The 20,096-nt window shown below is 39.6% G+C and overlaps 1 protein-coding gene across 2 annotated transcripts; it reads right to left on the reverse strand.

The window, feature by feature from the left end:
- Nucleotides 1–308: 308 nt before the first annotated feature.
- On the reverse strand, nt 309–13,222 carry khdrbs1b (KH domain containing, RNA binding, signal transduction associated 1b). 2 transcript variants are annotated; one of them, XR_010546028.1, is made up of 11 exons: nt 12,930–13,222; nt 10,688–10,809; nt 9,161–9,277; nt 8,874–9,020; nt 7,892–8,028; nt 7,572–7,782; nt 7,419–7,486; nt 7,092–7,150; nt 6,746–6,951; nt 4,653–4,718; nt 309–2,385 (listed from the first exon to the last, which is right to left on the reverse strand). XR_010546028.1 is itself a non-coding variant. In XM_065294533.2 (9 exons), the coding sequence occupies exons 1-9, from the start codon at nt 13,018–13,020 to the stop codon at nt 6,830–6,832; spliced, it is 1,074 nt and encodes a 357-aa protein (XP_065150605.1). In that variant the 5' UTR covers nt 13,021–13,222; the 3' UTR covers nt 5,656–6,829. The 2 variants fall into 2 exon arrangements, 1 of the variants encoding a protein (XP_065150605.1); XM_065294533.2 differs by lacking the exons at nt 309–2,385; nt 4,653–4,718 and having other exon boundaries at nt 5,656–6,951.
- Nucleotides 13,223–20,096: the final 6,874 nt, after the last annotated feature.

The following is a 20,096-nucleotide window of genomic DNA, read 5'->3' on the forward strand; positions in this document are numbered from 1 at the left end:
GAAGCACACAGCCCGTGAAAGTGCTTTCTCGCTATGCATTCGAGTCTAAATGGGATCGTTTAATTATTCATGAGGGCCGCATGATGCCAGTGTCTTATTTACCATCGATGTTTTCACAGTGCCTTAGCACAGCACCCCAGTTTCACTGCAGGGCAAACACCATTTACTACTCAGAAACATCAATGCAAGTCTATGGGGTAACTATTATATGATTTAAACGCAGTATATACTGCTTTTTGTCGAAAATATTACCAGTAATAACCATAGCACTAGGTGTGCATTAAAAAAGACGACACAAAACCACAACTTTAATTTAACTCTTTTATTATTTTAACAGTATTTGCATTGCCAAACATAATAAAGAAACACATTAAGCATTTTTTATTTAGTCATGTAGTCAATTGCTGGCCGTGTAAACTTGCTCTCTTGGTTGCACCGACTTCCAAAGACATGACAAATAAGTTTGTATTCACTTGCAAATGTGAACAGAAATTCTCCTCAGTGTCACAGATTTGTTTCTCAACCCCCAAAAAACTCCTCTATTAAGATAAAGGCCAACATCAGTGATTCATGTTTTCAGATCAGGCGAGTACAAGCTCATAAATCTCTTTAAAAAACAACAAGAGACAATACAGACTCCTGGCACAGCTATTCCGTCTCAAATCCCATGATATTCCCGCCTTGTGCTGTGTGGATTCATTTATGCGAGTGTTGAGAAACATGCAATGGAATGTTACCACGGCAACGGTCAAGGTGGATGTGTCCAACTCTTGTCCTGGAGGGCTACGGATTACTCGTGCCAGATTCCACACGGACAGATTCAATTCATTTTCATCACGGCGCACCGAGGAAGAAACCGTTTGGAGGCTTACTTATTACCGGCACATTCACACTGCAAAAGGTGGCCGGCGTCCACCATTTCCCCAGGACTTGAGCCAGAAATGCTGTAAGAGCCACTTCCCGTGCACTCGAAAACCCCGGCTCCCCGGAGCGCATGCAATGTTAGGTGTGAAACGAACAAAATAGGCATGCAAGAAACTGAGGGGGGACAGCGTATGTGGTACAAAAGTGTGAATATCTGCGAAACCATGCTTCCTGTTTTTAGCATGCATAATGTGTTCGGAGGTAAAAGCAAGCCCTGGTTTTTAGATTAGTTAAGGTCACACATGCCTTTCGATAACCACCGATGCATTTCCCCGCAGCTGTAGGTCATGGGTACACACACATAACCATGAATACGTAAACATGCACCCATTAACCACAGCTATATGGCTTATATATTCTGTTCCAGGAAGATTTCCGAGGGTTTTTTGCCCTGGGAAATAAATTAAATAATCCCGCTTTTGAGATTTCTCATTACGTTATGCCTGCGTACTCGCTGGTCAACCTCCTTACCCACGGGCAGCCATTACCAATTGTTCAATGTCACTTGAGTGCTAGCGGATGCTTATTAAAATCGGTGCAGAGGACTGATTTGTGTCTAATGCAATAAGGCAGAGACTTGTTAGCCCGTCAGCAACCGGCACCGGCTCTGCAGGAGGACAGACACGCTGTCATCGGCAGTAATTGGTCAGAATGACGAATCTGAATCCAGCATGAACCGGGGGGAAATGAGAAAAAGATCCGAGTCACAGGGAAGCTCGGTGGATTTATACCGACGGCGACGCATACACATGCGCTCATGCATTCAGTGCCAAATTCGTCCATTTACGTAACGAGGAACGAAAAACAAAACAGCTTGTGCGAAACTCAATTAGGTCATGAAATAACTATCTAGAAAAATGTTAGTATAAATTAGATCAGCGGCTAAATCCCAGAGCTTTGTGACAGCTGCAGTGAAATAAAGCCATTGAAACATATCTTCTTACGAAATACCCTGCCAATTAAAACACAACGTCTGTGCTAACAGATACGGGCCGGTCAGCTCTAAATTAGCACGTACGGTCCCTATGAGCGTGTCAGGGAAGATGCTTCGTCTTGCAGAATAAAGCACTGCGGAGCTCGTCTGAGACAGACGTCTAGAGACCGGACAGAATTTTTAAACCATATCTTGGCTAACATTAGCACACAGGTCAATATTTAAAGACGAAATTTTTAAGTTAACCGTGCTGAGAAAAGATATGGTGAACATTAGGAATGCCGGGAAGTGCAGATCATCCTTTATACATAACACCAGACAGAAAGAACCCAATGATTCGTCCAATTTAACCCAGAGTAAAGGTTGGGCTTTGACGGGTATGCTGACCGAAACCCTGGGGCTTCACCTCCGTTCTCTTCAGAAGAAACACATCAGACCCTCTGGTTTCAGATGCCGTGTCCATAGTTGCATAAGGACTTCTGGTACTCAAAGGTAAGATTGCACTTACATTCAGCACTTGTCTTGTCCTGTGGGAGAATTGCAGGTCAATCAGAAGAGCAAGCAGTTAGGAAGCGCGTACAAATCCAAATTTGAGACAATTCATTTACTACATTAGACCACAGGAGCTATCAGCAATTACTGAGTATCTATATATACCTATATATATCTACATATCTATATCATTATATATGAGGTGTTTTGAGGAAGTACACCAATTTGTGCATGTGCGTTATAAATATATTGCAGCCACTAAGGGGTGGTTTCCCGGACAGGGCTTATCAAAGTCCCAGAGTAAAATTAATGTTTAAGCAGCAATTCTTTTTTTTTTCGTCTCAATATGCACACCAGTAAAAACTATAAATGTCCTAATATGACTAAGAGTTAAAGGCGGGGTGCACGATCTCTGAAAGCCAATGTTGACATTTGAAATCGCCTAAACAAACACGCCCCCACCGCGATAGAATCTGTACCTTCTTTTGATAGACCCGCCCCACACATACGCAACCCAGGCAACGATGTCCGTTTGTAGACATGCCTCTTACTGCTGATTGGCTACAAGTGTTTTGGTACTCGGCCCGATTCCCTTTTCCAAAGCGTTTCTAAAAAATCGTGCACCCTGCCTTTAACTCTTTCCCCGCCATTGACGAGTTATCTCCTCAATTAAGAGAAAACGCTTCCCTGCCAATGACAAGAATTTCAGGCTTTCCGCAACACCGCTATTATCCACCACTTCCAAAACTTATACACCCCGTAAGAAAACGCCTCACGTGAAAGAGAAAGAACTCAGTGTATGTTTTAAAGATCGCTCTGAATCTGATCTCTATCAAAAGTCCTTCACAAAATTGGAATAATCTCAGCTTTTTGTTCAAAATTTGATGTTTTTGAAGAAACCTAGTAATAAGAAAACTAATGAAGGTATGATGAAACAGAGGGTCTGTTCTTTCATTTGATATATTGTGTGTTTATGTATTTTAAGAAAAAAAAATTCTGGAAGGCATTACATTTTTGTGAAAATCGTGAAAAATGCTGCCGTTGACTGGCAACTTTTTTAAATGCTGGCAGAGAAAGAGTCAAGAGCTCATTGTAGTTGTGCATAGGTCCTAGGGTGTAGCCTCAATGCCATAGGCTACCCATCAGTTTTCCATGGTTCCCACTCTAAACCAGATGTCAAATACCATTACATTTCCCAGACCTTAAATGACTAAAGCTTAATTTCCATGACCTAAAAGTATGGAAAAACATCTTAAAATGTACAGTTTCCTGGCATGTATTGCTTAGTGAACAGGTACAGGTGACTGTATTTGACCAGTGTATTTTCATGCTTTATTCATAAGGATAAATACATTTTTATCATGCGGAAAAAATGCACACCCAAAATGGCAATGCGGCACGTCACAAAGCAGAGGGCCGTGACAATGCCGTTGCATTATTTTGGTATAGAAAAATTATATTTTGATAAGAAATGTCCCTGACTTTCAATGTCATGGAATCAATATTCCATGATATTCCAGAAATTCCATGACCCATGGGATTTCATATATTCTTCTGCATCATCATGCAATTACACATGTAGCAGAGCAACAGCCAAACCAGCCGCAAACCAGTAAACCCACAGAAGTAGCAGCTGGTTGTGTATTTGAGAAGACCAGCAATGGAGAAGGTAAACAGACTGCAACTTTTGATAAAGTTTAAGTTAAATGACTCCTCAACTTGGCCCACGTTTGTCCTTACCATTGCAAGCGGAAATGCATAATTAAGAAAGATTTTTTTTACTTGACAAGAGGGGTTCTAGTAGAGCAAACACAGCGCTTGCGGTCCACGTAGAATGGAAGGATTGGAAAAATGTATCAAGGTGCATGTCAGGCTACACACTTTTATAAATTAGACTTTAGTCCTGGATTAATCTTAACCCTGTTTGGGAAACTGCCCCTAAACAATACAGATTCACAAACCTGACGGTACATTCAAACGAGCCGTTACCGGTAACGCTTCTCATTTATTTTTAATGGGTGACGTCATGCGTTGCCAAACTGAATTTCGGATCTGTCAACGTCACTGCCGTTGCTCACGGCAGAAGTTGAACACTTCTCAACTTTTCAATCAGATCACCTTATGCAAATAACCTAGCATGAGCCAGCCAATTACATTTATGCAAGACCGGAGCATGTGTTGCAGCCACTGTTGGTCCAGACAAGCATTCCATCAAGCGTTAACGCTTTCGCCCCATGTAAACGTACCGTTAGTTTCCATGAATATTTGCATTTTTATATTTTGGGTAAGAAAATTAACTGACCTGGCCAGAGGTCTCACGTCCTTGTTAAAACCAATCTCAATTCCAGGAAGGGCTAGGCGCCGGATCCTGAGGGAACAGAGAAAGTTATGAGCAAACAGTCAAACGTGGCTTGGATGAAGTATATAGTATTGAACAAAAGCACATGCAATCTGCAAAGTTTGAGTCATGCAACTCAAGCTTTCCCTTGTAATTTATTCCCTCGTCAGGACATTTGTGTTTTTCCGAGTACGTTACACAATCACACTGCTTTTGCAAAAGAAAAAAACAGGAGCAGCATTACAAATACAGATGATCTACTGATTTGATACTGAACCCTTTTAGCATGAGTTGCATTACAAGTCTGGTCTAGAAGGTTAGCAGACAAATATTTTAAAGCAAACTATTACTGCGTGTTTGTAGAATTGTGTTTTTTACTTTTATTTTTAATCGACTGAATCTTTTAAAGTTTTAAGTGAATAATAGTACATACTAGCAACTTACAAATTTAGGGTTAGGTTTACCTTTACAATGCTGCACTTAACAGTTTAACAGTCCTCTCCTGCCCACTTTACTATAAGCATCAGACTTGACAAATATACGATCCCTGAAAGCTTAACTTTTAAATTCAAGTTATTTCAGTCTAATCAATACATGTCCCATATTCTGAGTAAGACCAAAAATAAAATGTCATTCAAGAAAAGTTTAATACATACCCAGCATCGAATGCTTTAGCTCTCTCTATAGACATTAGGAAGCTATCCAGGTTATTTTAAAGAGCACAGGTCTTACCTCTAGGGTCCTTTTTAAGTATAAAAAGAGAGAGAAACATTAAAGGTGTGCTTTTAATTGTCAAATCAAACACTTTAAACAGACTCCTTTAGTGCCGTTTACGTCTTCAGACTACATGCATTGTAGTTTAAATTTAAAATCTGTTTTTGAAGAGGAAGAAAAGCCGTAACCGAAGGTTATGAGTTATTTAAAAGGCCATTTCAGCTTTTATGATGACAAAGAAAAATAAACCAGGTTAAAGTTTCATAAAAAACAAACTAGGCTTTATTGACAACTTCTGCAAAACATGTTTTGGACAGATTTAGTTACCTATTTAGGCAAGCTTACACATGTCATTCTGCATTTTATGGAGAGGATACAAATACTAAATGGCAGTAAAGTACAATTTGGATGTGGGTTGTTTTTTTCCTTTATTTTTTAACTATGTACAATGTGACTTGGTTTTAGCTGCAGTATCCCTTTACATAAGAAAGAGATGACCCTTGTGGAGATTGTTGCCCAAATCCTTTTTTTTTTTTTTTTTTTAAGCAGTTTTTGCATGCAGTTTATATACTGTAACATGGTGACATCCATTGTAATCTGACGCATTTGAAATATTTGTTTGCCTTTTAAACATATAAGTAGCCAAACATGTGTTATTCTACATAATAAACAGTTTTGAAGAGTAACATGTTATTTTAACAAATTAAGGATTTGAGGACAGTCCATCTCGACAGCGTCTAACTGGGCTATATTTCAAAACTCTAAAAGGTACAAGGAAAAATATTGAGAGCTAAATCTTAATTTACAGCTTTTAAGACTATTTAAATCAAATGAGGAATAATCAATAGATGTGTCGAAAGCAAGATTAAAGACATTTTTCCTTTAAATAAAATTTATAGTCCTTATTACAAAACAGACATTACGTTTAAGGGTCTTTTTGATACGCTACTATTAAAACAGAATTTTGAAATGTAGCCTACATGGGAATCTGCAACTGCACCTCAGCAGAGTTTGCTTATTTTTTTTTACGTAACACAAGTTGAAGAACTTAAGTGGTGTCCTGGGACACATAGAAAATGACTGTACAGTTGTTAGGCTTTACCTTTAAACTAAATACTTTTTTCCATATCCATTGGAACAGAAACTTTTACCAACGACAAATGCAAAAAAGCAAGGGCAGGTATGAGCAGAGGAAAAGATATCGGCAAAAAGAAACAAAACAGCCATGTTTAAAATCTATCCCTTCTAATCGTTCTGTCGGTTCTTGAGGCAAATGCCGATTTGTTGAGTTGTCATTGAAAAAAGTCCGAAAAACAAAAACCTAAAAACAAACTGACAATTACTTTTGTCGGGTAGCTTAAAGCGTGAGCTGCCATGGGAGACAGTTGTCATGGCGACGTGTCGGGATGACGTTCGGCTAGTCAGACTTAGTATCGTCCATAGGGATGCTCCCTGTATCCGGGCTTGGTCTGTCTCTGAGGTGGAGCTTTTCCACCGGCGGCGGCAGGGGCGGCTGCCGTGCGCTGTGTCCCGTTCCAGTCATCCTGAGCTGAAGGGGCAAACACACACAGAACAAGTGGGTGAGATAACATCAAGCCAATAGCTTAGCTGACAATCTGGACTGCTAAAAAACAAGTCAAACAGGGTTCACCTAATAATAATGCAAATAATGCAAGAATAAAACCTTACCGTAGCTCTCATACCCCTCCTGTGTTTCGCCGTGCCCATAGTCATAGTATTCTGGTTCTCTGGAAAAAACAATACGCAATGCTAAATGCATAGTGCCAAAAAATGCAGCGCAATCCCACAACTCTCAAAACAGCAAGAGAAATAGCCTGAATTTCCAAAAATACCATATTGAGCCAAGAACACTTCTGGATTGCTTTTTTAAGTCACTGGAATGGATCCATAAACATAAAGCCTCCATAAACTATATAATCATAAGTAATCTTTTTAGGGAAAACTTGGCCTACTAAACGCATAGTAACAATTATATTTTATGTCAAATTAACTTACGCCTGCGGCTGAGTGTAGTAGCTGTCATAGGATTCATAGGGCGTCTCTGTGTAGTTCTCATCGTAAGACTGAGAAAAGCAGAATAGATTCAAAACAATTTCCATCATTAAACAAATTCTTACGTCATCAGCTAAAACCAATAAAGAAACGTACATATTCTTCGTATGTCTCTTGGGCTGGAGGATGCGAGGCTGGTGGTGGGGCCATCCTCTGTGCTGCAGGGGCAGGTGGACGGGCACGGGTGGCGGCAGCTCCTCTGGCCGGTTGGGTCGGAGGTCCGCCTCTTCCTGATGGAGCTCCCCTTACAGCTGCACCTCGAGGGGGTCCACCGCGAGCGGCTCCGCGCGGGGGCATACCACGACCCCTGCAACATAAACAAACAAAAAAACTCCTTTAGACTGGAAGTGCTCTAGCAGGTTTAGTGATACATATCCAGCTCCATCTTGATGGCTATATCAAGCAAGTGTGGGCACCTGGGTGCTCCGGAAGGTGGAGGGGCTCCACGGCCTCTGACCGGTGGTCCTCCTCTACCTCTGGCTCCAGGTTCTTGTCCTCCATTTAGAAATTTCATCTCCATAAACTGCTCCTGGCAAATATCATCCATCAAGTCCTGCATCACAAGATCACAGCAAAATGAGAAGCTTAGCAAGACTGGAAACATTAACAAATCAGTCTGGATTTCACTCATTGATCTCAATCTCTGACATTTTCTAAGAGTCAATATTAAAGATTTCAAAGTTATATTTTCACAAAATGGTTTTTACACTATATGCATGAAGATTTTTTTGTAGATAATAAAAAAAACAGTTTTCAATAGGGTTGAAAAGCTCTGGAAGTTGGAAACTTAAGGATTTAAATTGAAATGATTTGTACATTTTGGGTCATTTTTATAAACTAATAACATACAAACATGAGCCTTCTCAACATCTAACTCATTTTCATTTGTGTGCCACAATATATTGCTGGATAATTTAGATGTAAAGTTTGCAAATTTCCCAGAATTTACAACATTAGTTTTCAGACTGGGCAACAAATTAGATGTGCAAGCACGATGGGGACTAAGCACCTATTCTCATCCGTAACATGCATGAGCCCACAGGAAACCCAGACATTCACAGCTTGTATACGAGGCTGTTAACAAAGTGGACAGGATCGTTCACAACAGAGAAAGCACAGTTTCAGTTTTGCAAAACCATTCAGCTGCGAGAGCAAACTCGAAAACAAGCGATTTATCAGATTAAATATTAATCCGTGCCACAGGCAAAAGAAATAGAGTTATAATCTGACAACGCAGGCGATTCGGAGTTAAACAATGACCCATTTGGAATACATAAAACCCCTGCGCTACAAACAAGACAAAAACTAGATAAAACACAATATCAGCACTTCACTGCATACTAAATGAACATCTCTGGGATGCTGTGGATCAAAACGAGATGATCTGAGAGCACTTACAGGAAACAGGAACTTTTTGATCTCTCCCATGGCGTGTGCCATGCGCATATATGCATCGGGAACGGGAGCGAAGACCTCAATAAAAACATGAAGTTCCATCGATAAATGTGAATATTTCGGCTCTCCGCTTTTCCTCAAGCCATCCTCCTGAAAGGCAACGGATTTCCAAATTAAAGCTTCATTCATGTACACTGTACGGTGAGAAATATCTAGCATCAAGTTTAGTGCGAACAAGTCATTTATGCAACAAGCATGCTTTTGAAAGAATTAAATGAATAGCCGTGTACCTTGGTTTTGTCCCTCATTGATCCTTTGCCAAGAACTGAGATCTTAGCACCCGTCTCCTCCTGCAGTCTCTTGATCGTGTTTCCCTGTGGTCCGAGGATCTTCCCAACAAAGTTAAACTGCACAAATAAAAAAATTAAATATTAAACCCTGAAGAAATCCATAGCGTTCCACTTAGCTTGACTGAACTTGTTTTTAAGGTCTGAAAATTCAATAGTTTTGATCTTCCCGAACAGGATAAGATTAAATGGAACGTGAAGCAGATCAAAGGCTGGAGACTTGGTGAATTCGCGCTTCGCTCAAAACCAAAGTAGGACATTCCATATGGTGCTTTGAGAGCCCAAACATGAGGATGCTCAGCTACGATGGGAGGAAAGATAATCACATATGGGAAACGACAGAAAACATCTGGTTTCGTGCACAAAAGCATCAAGGCACGGCACTCAAAAAAACCCAGCTAGAATCCAATGTTTACTGTTGTAGCAACAAACAGTAGTTAGGCTGCGATGAATCCAGCATTGAAAACACCTGTATGGAGCCGTATAAGTAGACAGGTGCGAGTCGAGGCATAAGTCATAAGTTATCTTACATAGACTTTCTGCTTCAAGGCGTCTGGCATCCTCACAGACAAATTTGTGGATGGTTTTCTCAGGGCTATTCAGATGTTCATCAATCTCAATGTACGTCTAGTTCAACTCAACATTTAAAAAAACAGAAAAGGGGCTTTTTGGCAGGTCATACAGAACCGCACACCAATATAACCACAACCAACAAGAACGGATTTTGGAAAGTAGACATAGCATCTAAATTCATCTACCCATTACATAAACCAACACACACAGGACAGGATAAAGGGAACTGTTCATTAAAAAATGCCCTCAAGTTGTACCAAACATGAACCTTAAAATGTTATTAAATGAACAGATCTGGGGCACCATTCATGTTCATAGTATTATTTTTTTCTGAAGTCAACGGACCCCCAGATCTGCTTGGTTACAAACATTCTTAAAAATATCTTCAAAGAAATGTATAGAAGTTGAGGGGGACTAAATGAGGATTCATTTTTGGTGAACTATCCCTTTAAGGACAAAGAACAACACAGCAGTGTTCTTTAAAATAGACCTATTACATAACATGAATGCATCAAGCATTTAAGCGTGAACTGTAAACTATTACAAGACTTGTGCAAAGAAACTGGAAATCTTGAGCCTCTTCACAACATTACAGACGTTTCGGTGGTAATCAAAGGTTGTAAAAATTGTTAATGCGTCTCTGATAGGCACAAGCTAATAGCAGGCAGCCAACCAGCCGAAAGCGTATAAACACATTAGCCTCCAGACATTTTTCACTCGAATGGCTCATTTCCAATAGAAACGAAATTCTTAACCCGAAATAAACCTGTAAGACAACTTGCTTTCAAATTCTTGGTGCGGTTTCCCCCCGCCCCCTGAAAAGCCTCTTATTGAGCACACGAGCGGTCGAGTAACCCACATGACCTCCACGAACCTGATGAGAATCGAGATACTCACCTTAGGGTACTGTTTGACTGGTATGAGAACTCTTTCTTTGAGTTTGATGTTTTTCGTTGTGAACAGGTCCAAGTAGTTCTCTGGCTCTTTTTCGGTGTCCCCTTTCTCAACCTTCTCGATTTCTGCAAGGCACAATGAGAAACAAGTTCTTAAATGCGACTTCATTTCAAAGAGAGTCCATTCAATCACAAAAATGCAAACACAGTATATTAAAGGGTGGGTTTTGAGTTACATTATTTACATTAGGAATGCTTGTTAACGGGTGAAATCATAATCACGGTTATTAACTCAATTGCTCAGTGGCTTTGAAAACATGCATTTATTTAACTTTTTTAATAAGTAAGTGTTGCAATAGGCTACATGTGTCAAAGCAGTGGCCTTTGAAGCGCCTTACAAACATAACGGTCCTCGATTATCCTATTTTTGTAATTGTTTTAATCAAAAATTGATTAATTGCACAGCCCTTACTTAAATTACACACCCTTGGCAGACGCTTTTATCCAAAGTAACCCAACGATAAAATGCATAACGTGGATACACTGTCCTCCTCGAGATTCAAACGTATGACCTTTGCATTACTAACACCGTGTTCCTGTAGTTCAATGGGTCGAGCGCTTTCGACTCAAATACCCAATTAAATGAGTCTCAAATAGAGATGCCCCGAAACTGATATCTGATTACTTAAAATAACATCTATTGATAACAATAGATAGACAATTTTGCTTTTCACTCGTTTTAAATGATGTCATGAAAGTGCAAAATCACACAGTATGCGTTTCCAATATGCGTTTTTGATTGCCAGGATCAATAGTGGTGGGGCATGTTTGATCCGCCAACATACTTCCAAACTGAATCTGTTTCTAAACATTTACACATAGCTAAATTACAAAATATGCACACATTTCTGGTCATCTCAAAAGGTCAACACTTAAGGGATGCACTATATCTTGCCTATAAAATTTATCTGCCCAGGTCTGATCACACGAAAGACTTTAGTAGACAACGTGCAGCTATGTGAATCAATTATTGCAATACTACCAAGGAGAGATTCAACTCAGCACAGCTGCGATCAACAGCACCACATTCACTCCTATGATCACATAATTCTCTCCTATAATACTAGTCAATCATTGGAGCCCATTCAATCTGATCAGTTTTATAACCACTCTGAATTCCCATAACAGGCCTTACACTTTCCAGCTATTGGTAACTTTAGACCATGGAAAATTTAGGTTGCAACCACTAAGGCATTTCCTCTGCAACTTTAATGCATGACTTCAGTCACTATATAATTTGACTTTGTGAATGTTATTGGCGCGATCTACTTATGAACCGTCCACAACCTACAGTAAAACTCCATATGGGCTGATGATATAAGACATGTGTGCAAAACGAGGCCAGGAAAAGACATTTCCTTCAGCAAAAAACCTTCAGATTCAGCACTTCCCACACCAAAAGGCACATATGGTCCGGGGCATGTTTTTTATTACTACGACAAATCTCAAACTTTATAGATTCATCCGTCTTCGGTTTCTTTTTATAAATATTGGCTGGGTTCCTTTTCCAGCCTTTCCAGATCTCAGTTTAGCCAAACATGAAAAGTGCGTGTGGGCAAGGACTTGAGGCGTACAAAGAAACGCCACGTTGCCCCCCCTCAGACAAGGACGCCTTTGATACAATCAACAATGAGCGAATAAATATCGCCTAACGGTATCATTGCACGCTATGTGACGCATTCGGTCTTGATTATTCCCTCAACAGATTCATTAAAATGAAACTTGATTTAATCATTTTAGTGTAAAAGCCAATCACATTTACTGAAAAGTTTCTAAAACATTTTAACGTTACGAAATTCACGAGTTCACAATAGCCGATAAAGCGAACTCGGCACGCCGATCATACTGTACCAGAGCGGAAATGGGACCGCTGCCCGGGAGATGGGGGATAAACCTAATACAACGGCCGACATTAGACAATGGAAAACGGTGCAAGGAACCGACATCTCCCCAAAAACTGCACTTCGTCTCCAAAAAAAAAAACCTCGAACTACACACAGAAACGTCCGTAAATGGCTGCACGTGCCAGGCTCGCAATAAATACACGAATCCCCGCGCGTGCTGGGACTAGACTTAACGGTCACCCTCCGTCCCGTAAGCGATCGCGGATGATTTTCGCAGTTTCCCTTCGTCATATCTACATCCAAAAAGTTATCCGAATATCTTTTTCAACAGCGATGTTTTACCTGCCGACAGAAGTTTCATGGCGTGTGTGAACGACGAGTCCAGGCTGTCTCGCTCCGCCAGAAGCTGCGGGAGATATTTATCGTTCTCCATGTCTAGTTTGTGAATAAGTTAATGAGGAATCGAGCACCAAAAGTCCACTGGTGAGACTAGTTCAGTATCCACGTCCTGCGAGAGGTAAGATGAGTGTTTACACGAACACACGAGCGGCTGCTGCCTCTAACGAGCGTGTTTTGCTCAGTCGCAGTGGCTTCGATTCCCCGATATGAGGCGTGCGGTTGGAAACCGATGAACAAAAGCCAGAGGAGCGCGAATGGCTTAAGCGAACGGAAGTGACGTCACGACTTTATCCCAAACGGCACCGCCTATTTTATGTGAAGTCGACTTCATGCATTACTGTGCAGATCAAACGGCCTATGACATCACACTACCGCGAGACAGTTTTAAAAGCGGTTCTTTCGAATTGCTCTCGCGGGACTGTGATGTCATAAGCGCATCGAGATTCTAGACACGCTTAAAGATTAATCTGAGGATTCTTACAAAACTCTTTTTGGGGTGGGATCTGTTTTCATTTGCAAACCTAATTGAAGCCCTTCTAGGAGATGTGATAATATAGGTCAATTATACGTTTTTTAACACGATAATAAAGCTGGATTTGCCACACTGAAATTCCATAGGGGCTTTTGTAAAAGTCATCAACAGTACATCAAGGCTTTCAAATATGAATAAATAACTTGACAGTAATTAATTTTGGAGAAGTGGAGAAGTCCACCAAGGTTTGCATACATGTCTGTAGCCCCCATGAAGGATACTACAATGTCTGCTGCCCCCCTCTGGATAAAAAGGGAAAATTTGACATAATTGATATGGCCAAATTACAATTATGATTTTACCTTTTAAGAAAGGTTCTTTGCATGTTAAAGCTTCTTTACGGAAGCATACACCATTGCAAATATTTTTTGTATGCCATTGCGTAGTGTTCAACCTAATTGTGGTTGATGTCCTCAGGGCAACATATTGTGTTGACCCAAAGACAACATTTTAGCTGAACTGCATAATATTTTAACAGTGTATACTACATTATTTTCTAAAAAAAACCTGCAACACACATTTGGTTGCTATCCTTCTGCACTTGGACTTGGGATTTAACTTCTCTCTTTTACTGTGTGAACACAGTTTCTCTTTGTCAGCTCTGGCAAGTGGTGAGGTCAGCTGTGGTTTAGCATAGCTAGAAGGCTAGTAAAACCTTTTGGTCCAGTGAAAGCTTTCAAAGCTGTCACACCTGCTTAGGCCTTTAGCACCACTAACAGTACCCTCTGCCCCCTCTCCCACCTGCCTCGTTCAAGGTTAACACGCTCTGTTTGTGCATGTCAGACTATTCAAGAGTATTTGGCAAGCAGCTTTCACATGCGTTGCTTCCTTCGTCTCCCAGGCTCTGTGTTTCTGTTCATCTTTTATGAATGCTAATAAAACATTGGTAATTTGTATAATTGCCCTTCATGACTTTGTTCTAAACTAAACTAAAATATAAAAAATATTAATTTATCATCTAGGGCAACTAATCTGTCAATCTAAATATATGCGCACTTGGCCAATAACTAAATTATTAGTTCCATTTGTGCAACTATAAATAGCAATTTCTTTTAAGATATTTGTGTAAATTTTAAATAAATGACAAAATGTAAGTTCTGTAAAATTCAGAGGTGTGAAGTAGTGAAATATTTTTACTTTACTCAAGTACATATTTCAATTATCTGTACTTTATCAGAGTATTACATTATAACTACTTCAATACATTTCATAAATAAAAATAAGTTTGTTGTTTTTTACCTTCAATACTAATACAAATGTAAATAATATGTAAACTTTAAATTACTTATACTTGAGTTAAAGAAAGAAAGTACTTGATTTTTATTCATTAAGTATTAAATGAAATTGTATATAGTGTACTAAAAATATAATATTATGCTTTAGAATGTAGTGAAGTAAAACACATACTTTATAAAAAATTTAAGTAAAAATACTTCAATACTTACTCCTCAATACCATACACTAAATCTGTGTTATTCACCATCATTGAATTGTATGATGATCAGTTAAATAGGATTCATAGATCAATAACTACTTTTAATGAGCAAGATTGATACTTTAATGGTCATTTTTACATAAACTCACAGATACAAAGAAATAAAAGTCAAATATTGTGTTTGTAGCACGTTGTGTGGTCAGTGAATGCTGACTTTATGTGCCAAATTGGAGGGCAAATCTGGGTGAGAAATTGTTGTATTATTTCTCCCAATGACCTCACATGACAAACAGAGGTAATTCATCATATTATCATTTCCCTGTCTCCTGTTTCTCTTGCACATTGCTGCTCTTGATATGGGATAAAAGCAGAAACAAAGATAACAAATCTCTCTGTAAAAACTAGCACAATTCCTCTCAAAAATAAGAGTAACACAAGTTCCCAACATCTCAGATAATGATTCACCACAGGGTTCGATTCCCTTAAACCTGCTTAAAGGCCCCAGGATAGATCTGTTTCCTGAGAAACAAAGAAAAGCACAACAACTTCAGACACACTAATGATGCTGAAATAATCACATCAGAAGATCTCAAAGCACGAACCAAGATACACGTACACAGCGGGTGAGACGCGTGTTTTTCTTTATGTATTTTTCCTGTTTTCTTTTTGACTGCATAGGGGTGTGTCAGTGTGCATCTGAAGCACCTTTGAGCTCTGGTTTCAACAGTAGACCTGTGATGATACAGAGTTTGAAAATCCAGCTATACACTGCCGGTTCTGTGTCTGCATAATGATCCTGACTGACTTGTGATATTTTAGTTTAGTAGTTGCAATGCATGCTAAACAGTAAAAAAAACTACCCATTCTCATGAAATGCATATAAATAGCATGAAGTGTGAAAAGTCGTGCAATACATACGCCAAATTCCAATTTTGCGTGCATGTGATACAACAGTCTTTCCCGTTCACCTAATACAGCTCATCTTTTTGTGTCGTTTTATGTATTTGTTTCTCAATTTTTTCTGTTAAAAAAAAAGAAACAAATACATGGGGTTGGGGTAAGAATTAGGGTTTGGGTTAGGATGTCATTTTATGTAACAAAAAGTTGTTGTTACCCCAAACCCAAGCGAACAATGGTAAAAAACAGGAAACAATGAGAAACCAATACATAAAATGACATGAAAAGATGCACCGTATTAAGTGAATTGGAAAGACTGTTGTATCATATGAACACAGAATTAGAATTTGGCGTATATATTGCACGACTTTTCACACTGCGTGTTATACGCAAATCATGAGAATGGGCTGGTAAAAAAAAAGATTTGTTTTTTCAACTTAATGTGTTTGTGCTGCCTTAAAGAGTTAATTTAACTTCAAAATATTATTTAACTCAACTTTTTTGTTGACTAATATTTTTAGTTGAATTAACTCTATATTTAAAGCCAGCATGGACACTTATTTTTTATTGTGCAGAACTTACCATGCAGGTCACGCAAGGGTTGAGAAAAAGGGGGTGGATTTAAATGTTTACATTAAAATGTTGTTACTTAGATCTTCAAGTTATAATAAGCACATTCTTAAAAATTAAGGTGCTGCACGATGCTATACAATGTTAAAAAAAACAATAGTATCTGTCTGCTGACAGTGGCCTAACAGGAGATGGGGTGCGTAACTTGAATCAGGGGTCGTAGACTGTAAAAAATAAAGACATAGTGTCCGTGACGTCACCCTTTGGTTTGTGAAGATTGTTTTTGAAGCTTAAAGTAGGCGTTGCCGTGAATCACTTGCGGAAGACCGAAAATGGGTAAAGAGGCGGGACATGGGTGAAGCTGAGGTGGCTGGTTGCTGAAACCACGCCCGCCTAGCTCGATTCTAGTGACAGCAGTGGCTGTTCACCTGTCACTCAAGTGGACACGCCCTTAATTATGCAGAAGTTTAAGGCTTAATATAATTTAAACGGATGGGTTTTAAAGTTCTTCAGAAAGACAAACAGCTATGAGAGAGCTGGATCTCATACTGTAGTGTCACATTATTGTCAGAGAAAGATGCTTCTGATAAGTGTGCAAACATTAAATTAATACATACGTTTTCTAGATGATGTTTAGACTTTATGTACAGTATTAACCACCATCAAAGAATTGCTCTATAGCCTTTTCCCTGCCGTAACAAACATGTCGTTAACCCACAAAGTTATAGCAGTCAAAAAAATTGAACAATTATGGAGTCAATTTCAACTAAAACAAACACTGATCACAATAATGGTGACTTAAAATGAAACAAAATCTAAACCTAAAGTAAGAAAATTACTCTAGTAAGATGTAAAATGCAGTTTTAGGTTTCATACAGAGATGGTGAGAGAGGGGATAACAGAGCTTTTAATTCTGCTTCAGTGTTACTATTTTAACACTCTGTAAGATTGGGACAATATATACATCCAGCAGTGTTTATTTAACTCTGGGGATTTTGCTGTATGAGGGCTTCCTGGGGGCCAAGTGAGGGCTGCCCATGCAGGGCCAGCGCTAAGGGGCCAACGTTTCGCCAGTGAGCAAACCTGCACTGGGCCTGTGGGCTATACCCATACAGGGCCTTCGTAGGCTTACTTGCAGGGTAATGCAGGGGTTTTCAAACCTGTCCTGGAGGACCACTAGTACTGCACATTTTGCATGTTTCCCTTTTGTGACACACCTCATTTAGTAACCTTAAACACCCAGTTCAGGTCTTGCAGTCTCTACTAATGAGCTGCAGATTTAAACCAGGTGTGTATAATGAGGGAGACATGCAAAATGTGCAGTACTAGTGGTCCTCCATGACAGGTTTGAAAACCCCTGAATTAATGGACAACAGTTAATAAAATTGTATTGTGAGTCGTGCTCTTTTTTTAAAAATAAATGTCCACAGTGTTCTTAAACATGCATTAATTGGTGTAGTCAACTTAATGCTGTGTTTTAACTAGAAAGGATATAGCAAACGCCTAAATCTTGCAAGAGTTTAGGGTTTAGGGTTAGGTTTGAGGGTAGGATTAGTATGAAAACTGCACTCATCTAGCAAGATTTCACAACATTTCGTTTTGACATCTTTCACCCCTGCTTCAAGTATGTCATGTCCTGTTACGCCAGTCTGCAGACAGACCTTTAAAAAAATGCAACTTGGTTTTGCAAGTCAATTCAACCTACTATTTTAAGTTTTGACTTGTGATAAGTTGACATAAGAAACTTGTTGAAATTGTTTAACTTAATTTGTTAAGTTGAAGTAACAAAAAATATATGTTGATTTGAAATCATTTTTACAGTGAGAAGAACCTTTTTTGTCTAAGTGGTTCAATAAGTACCTTCAACATCTCAAGATCTTTTCTGTTTCACAAAAGGTTCTCGGCGGTGAAAAAAGGTACTTCAGATAAAAAAATACTTAAGAAATGGTTCTTCTACTGAATGGTTCTTCTATGGCATCGCTCTGAAGATCCTTCTTAGCATTTTTATATTTATGAAGGTAATACATTTTTGGAGTTTTCTCTCCAGTCCAGTCGAGCTACTTTCACTGTCTAACTGGATCAGTCAAGCTCAGCCTTTGGTTTGGTTAAACGCTTGTGGCTAAACAACATTCTCTCTTTCTCTCTGCCGGTCCACCTGATTCAGTCAAAACACCGTTGACAAACGGTTCGAGGCCACAGCGGCCAAAAGAAACAGCGCGCTGCCAGCTTTGCTTTGTGTTCTGCATGTGTACTTACTTTAAACCTGTGGCCATGAGTCAGACTCCCATTGGAATTAATGCAATAAAAACCACACAGTCCAAGTGAACAGGTTTTGGCAAGAAGGGATACAGCAACAGCCTAAACCTTGTAAAATGTTGGGTTTAGGGGGTAAGATTAGGGTAAAACTTCGCTCATCCGCCGAGATTTCAGCCATTGCTGTATACCTTCTAGCCCCAACCTGGAACAGGACGTCTCGCTTGACTTTACTTCTGTATCTTGACGTATTTCAGAGTGAAACTAAATAAAATAGTGGGCATGGCTTTTGTTTCCACATGTCATCATGTTTTCAAGGTTATTTATAAATGTATCATGACTTACATTGATCAATTGTCTATAATGAACACAGCAATTAAAAAAAGACTTTGTGAAGAGAAAATCTAACTTAGATTTTGTCCAGGTGGCCTCCATCTGAGGTGTTTGTCATTCACGTCTCTCACTATAGGCCTTGATCGGGCGGCGTGCCAGTGCATTAAGAGACTTTATAATTACTCGCACATCAGGATTAGCTTTCTACACCCTGACTCGAGGCGATCTGTGTTTTTAAACAAAGAAGACATTTAAGTATCCGCAAGGTCAGTGACATATAGTTCTGTGGATCTCTCGGGGCTAACTCAATGGCTATAATGCTAAAGGTAATAATTACCGCTTACATGCCGCGCATTTTCAAAAACCAGACACCGATGAGTTGTGACCGGGCAACGGAGCATGGTGTGTCTATGCATAATTCAAACGCCTGGACAGAAAAGACACGACGGGATGAATATGAGCATAATGTAAATCATCAGCAGGGTGTGGTGGAGATTAACCAGAACGGAAAGAAAAAGGAGATCCGTGAATGACACGGGCACCAGGCCCGACTGTGTCTGATCCTAATCGCCTGTCAACGGATCACCAAGAGCTCTCAGCACTTGACAGCGAGAACTTGAGTGTGGTTATCACCCTCGAGCCCCGGCTCAATGTCAGCCTGACCGTGGCAGACGAGTATAAACACCAACACATACAGATGCTGCCAATGAGACAAACACTCTGAGGATGGAGGGTGTAAATGACCTTTAAGAGCGGAGGCCTGAAAGACAGCAAAGAGCAAAGCTGAATATCAAACCGTCAGAAAACATTGATTCGCATAGTCACTTTTGGTCTGTTGTTGTTTACAACGCATTCAGTTGCCATTTGTTGACCAATTTTTCAGACAGTGTATGTCATGTTAAGCACTTTTAACTGTTTTTATTATTCCGCTTATACCACGGTTTCCACAAACATTGCTTTGGTGGTTATTTTAAGATATTTGACAGGTTGCGTTTGACAGAAAAATAATTAACACCCGTGGAACATTTCTCAACCAATCAGAATAAAGCATTCAACAGGACGTGGTATAAAAAAATATTAATTACACGGC

This window comes from Paramisgurnus dabryanus, chromosome 19 (assembly GCF_030506205.2).
Source record: "Paramisgurnus dabryanus chromosome 19, PD_genome_1.1, whole genome shotgun sequence".
NCBI classification, from domain to species: Eukaryota; Metazoa; Chordata; class Actinopteri; order Cypriniformes; family Cobitidae; genus Paramisgurnus; species Paramisgurnus dabryanus.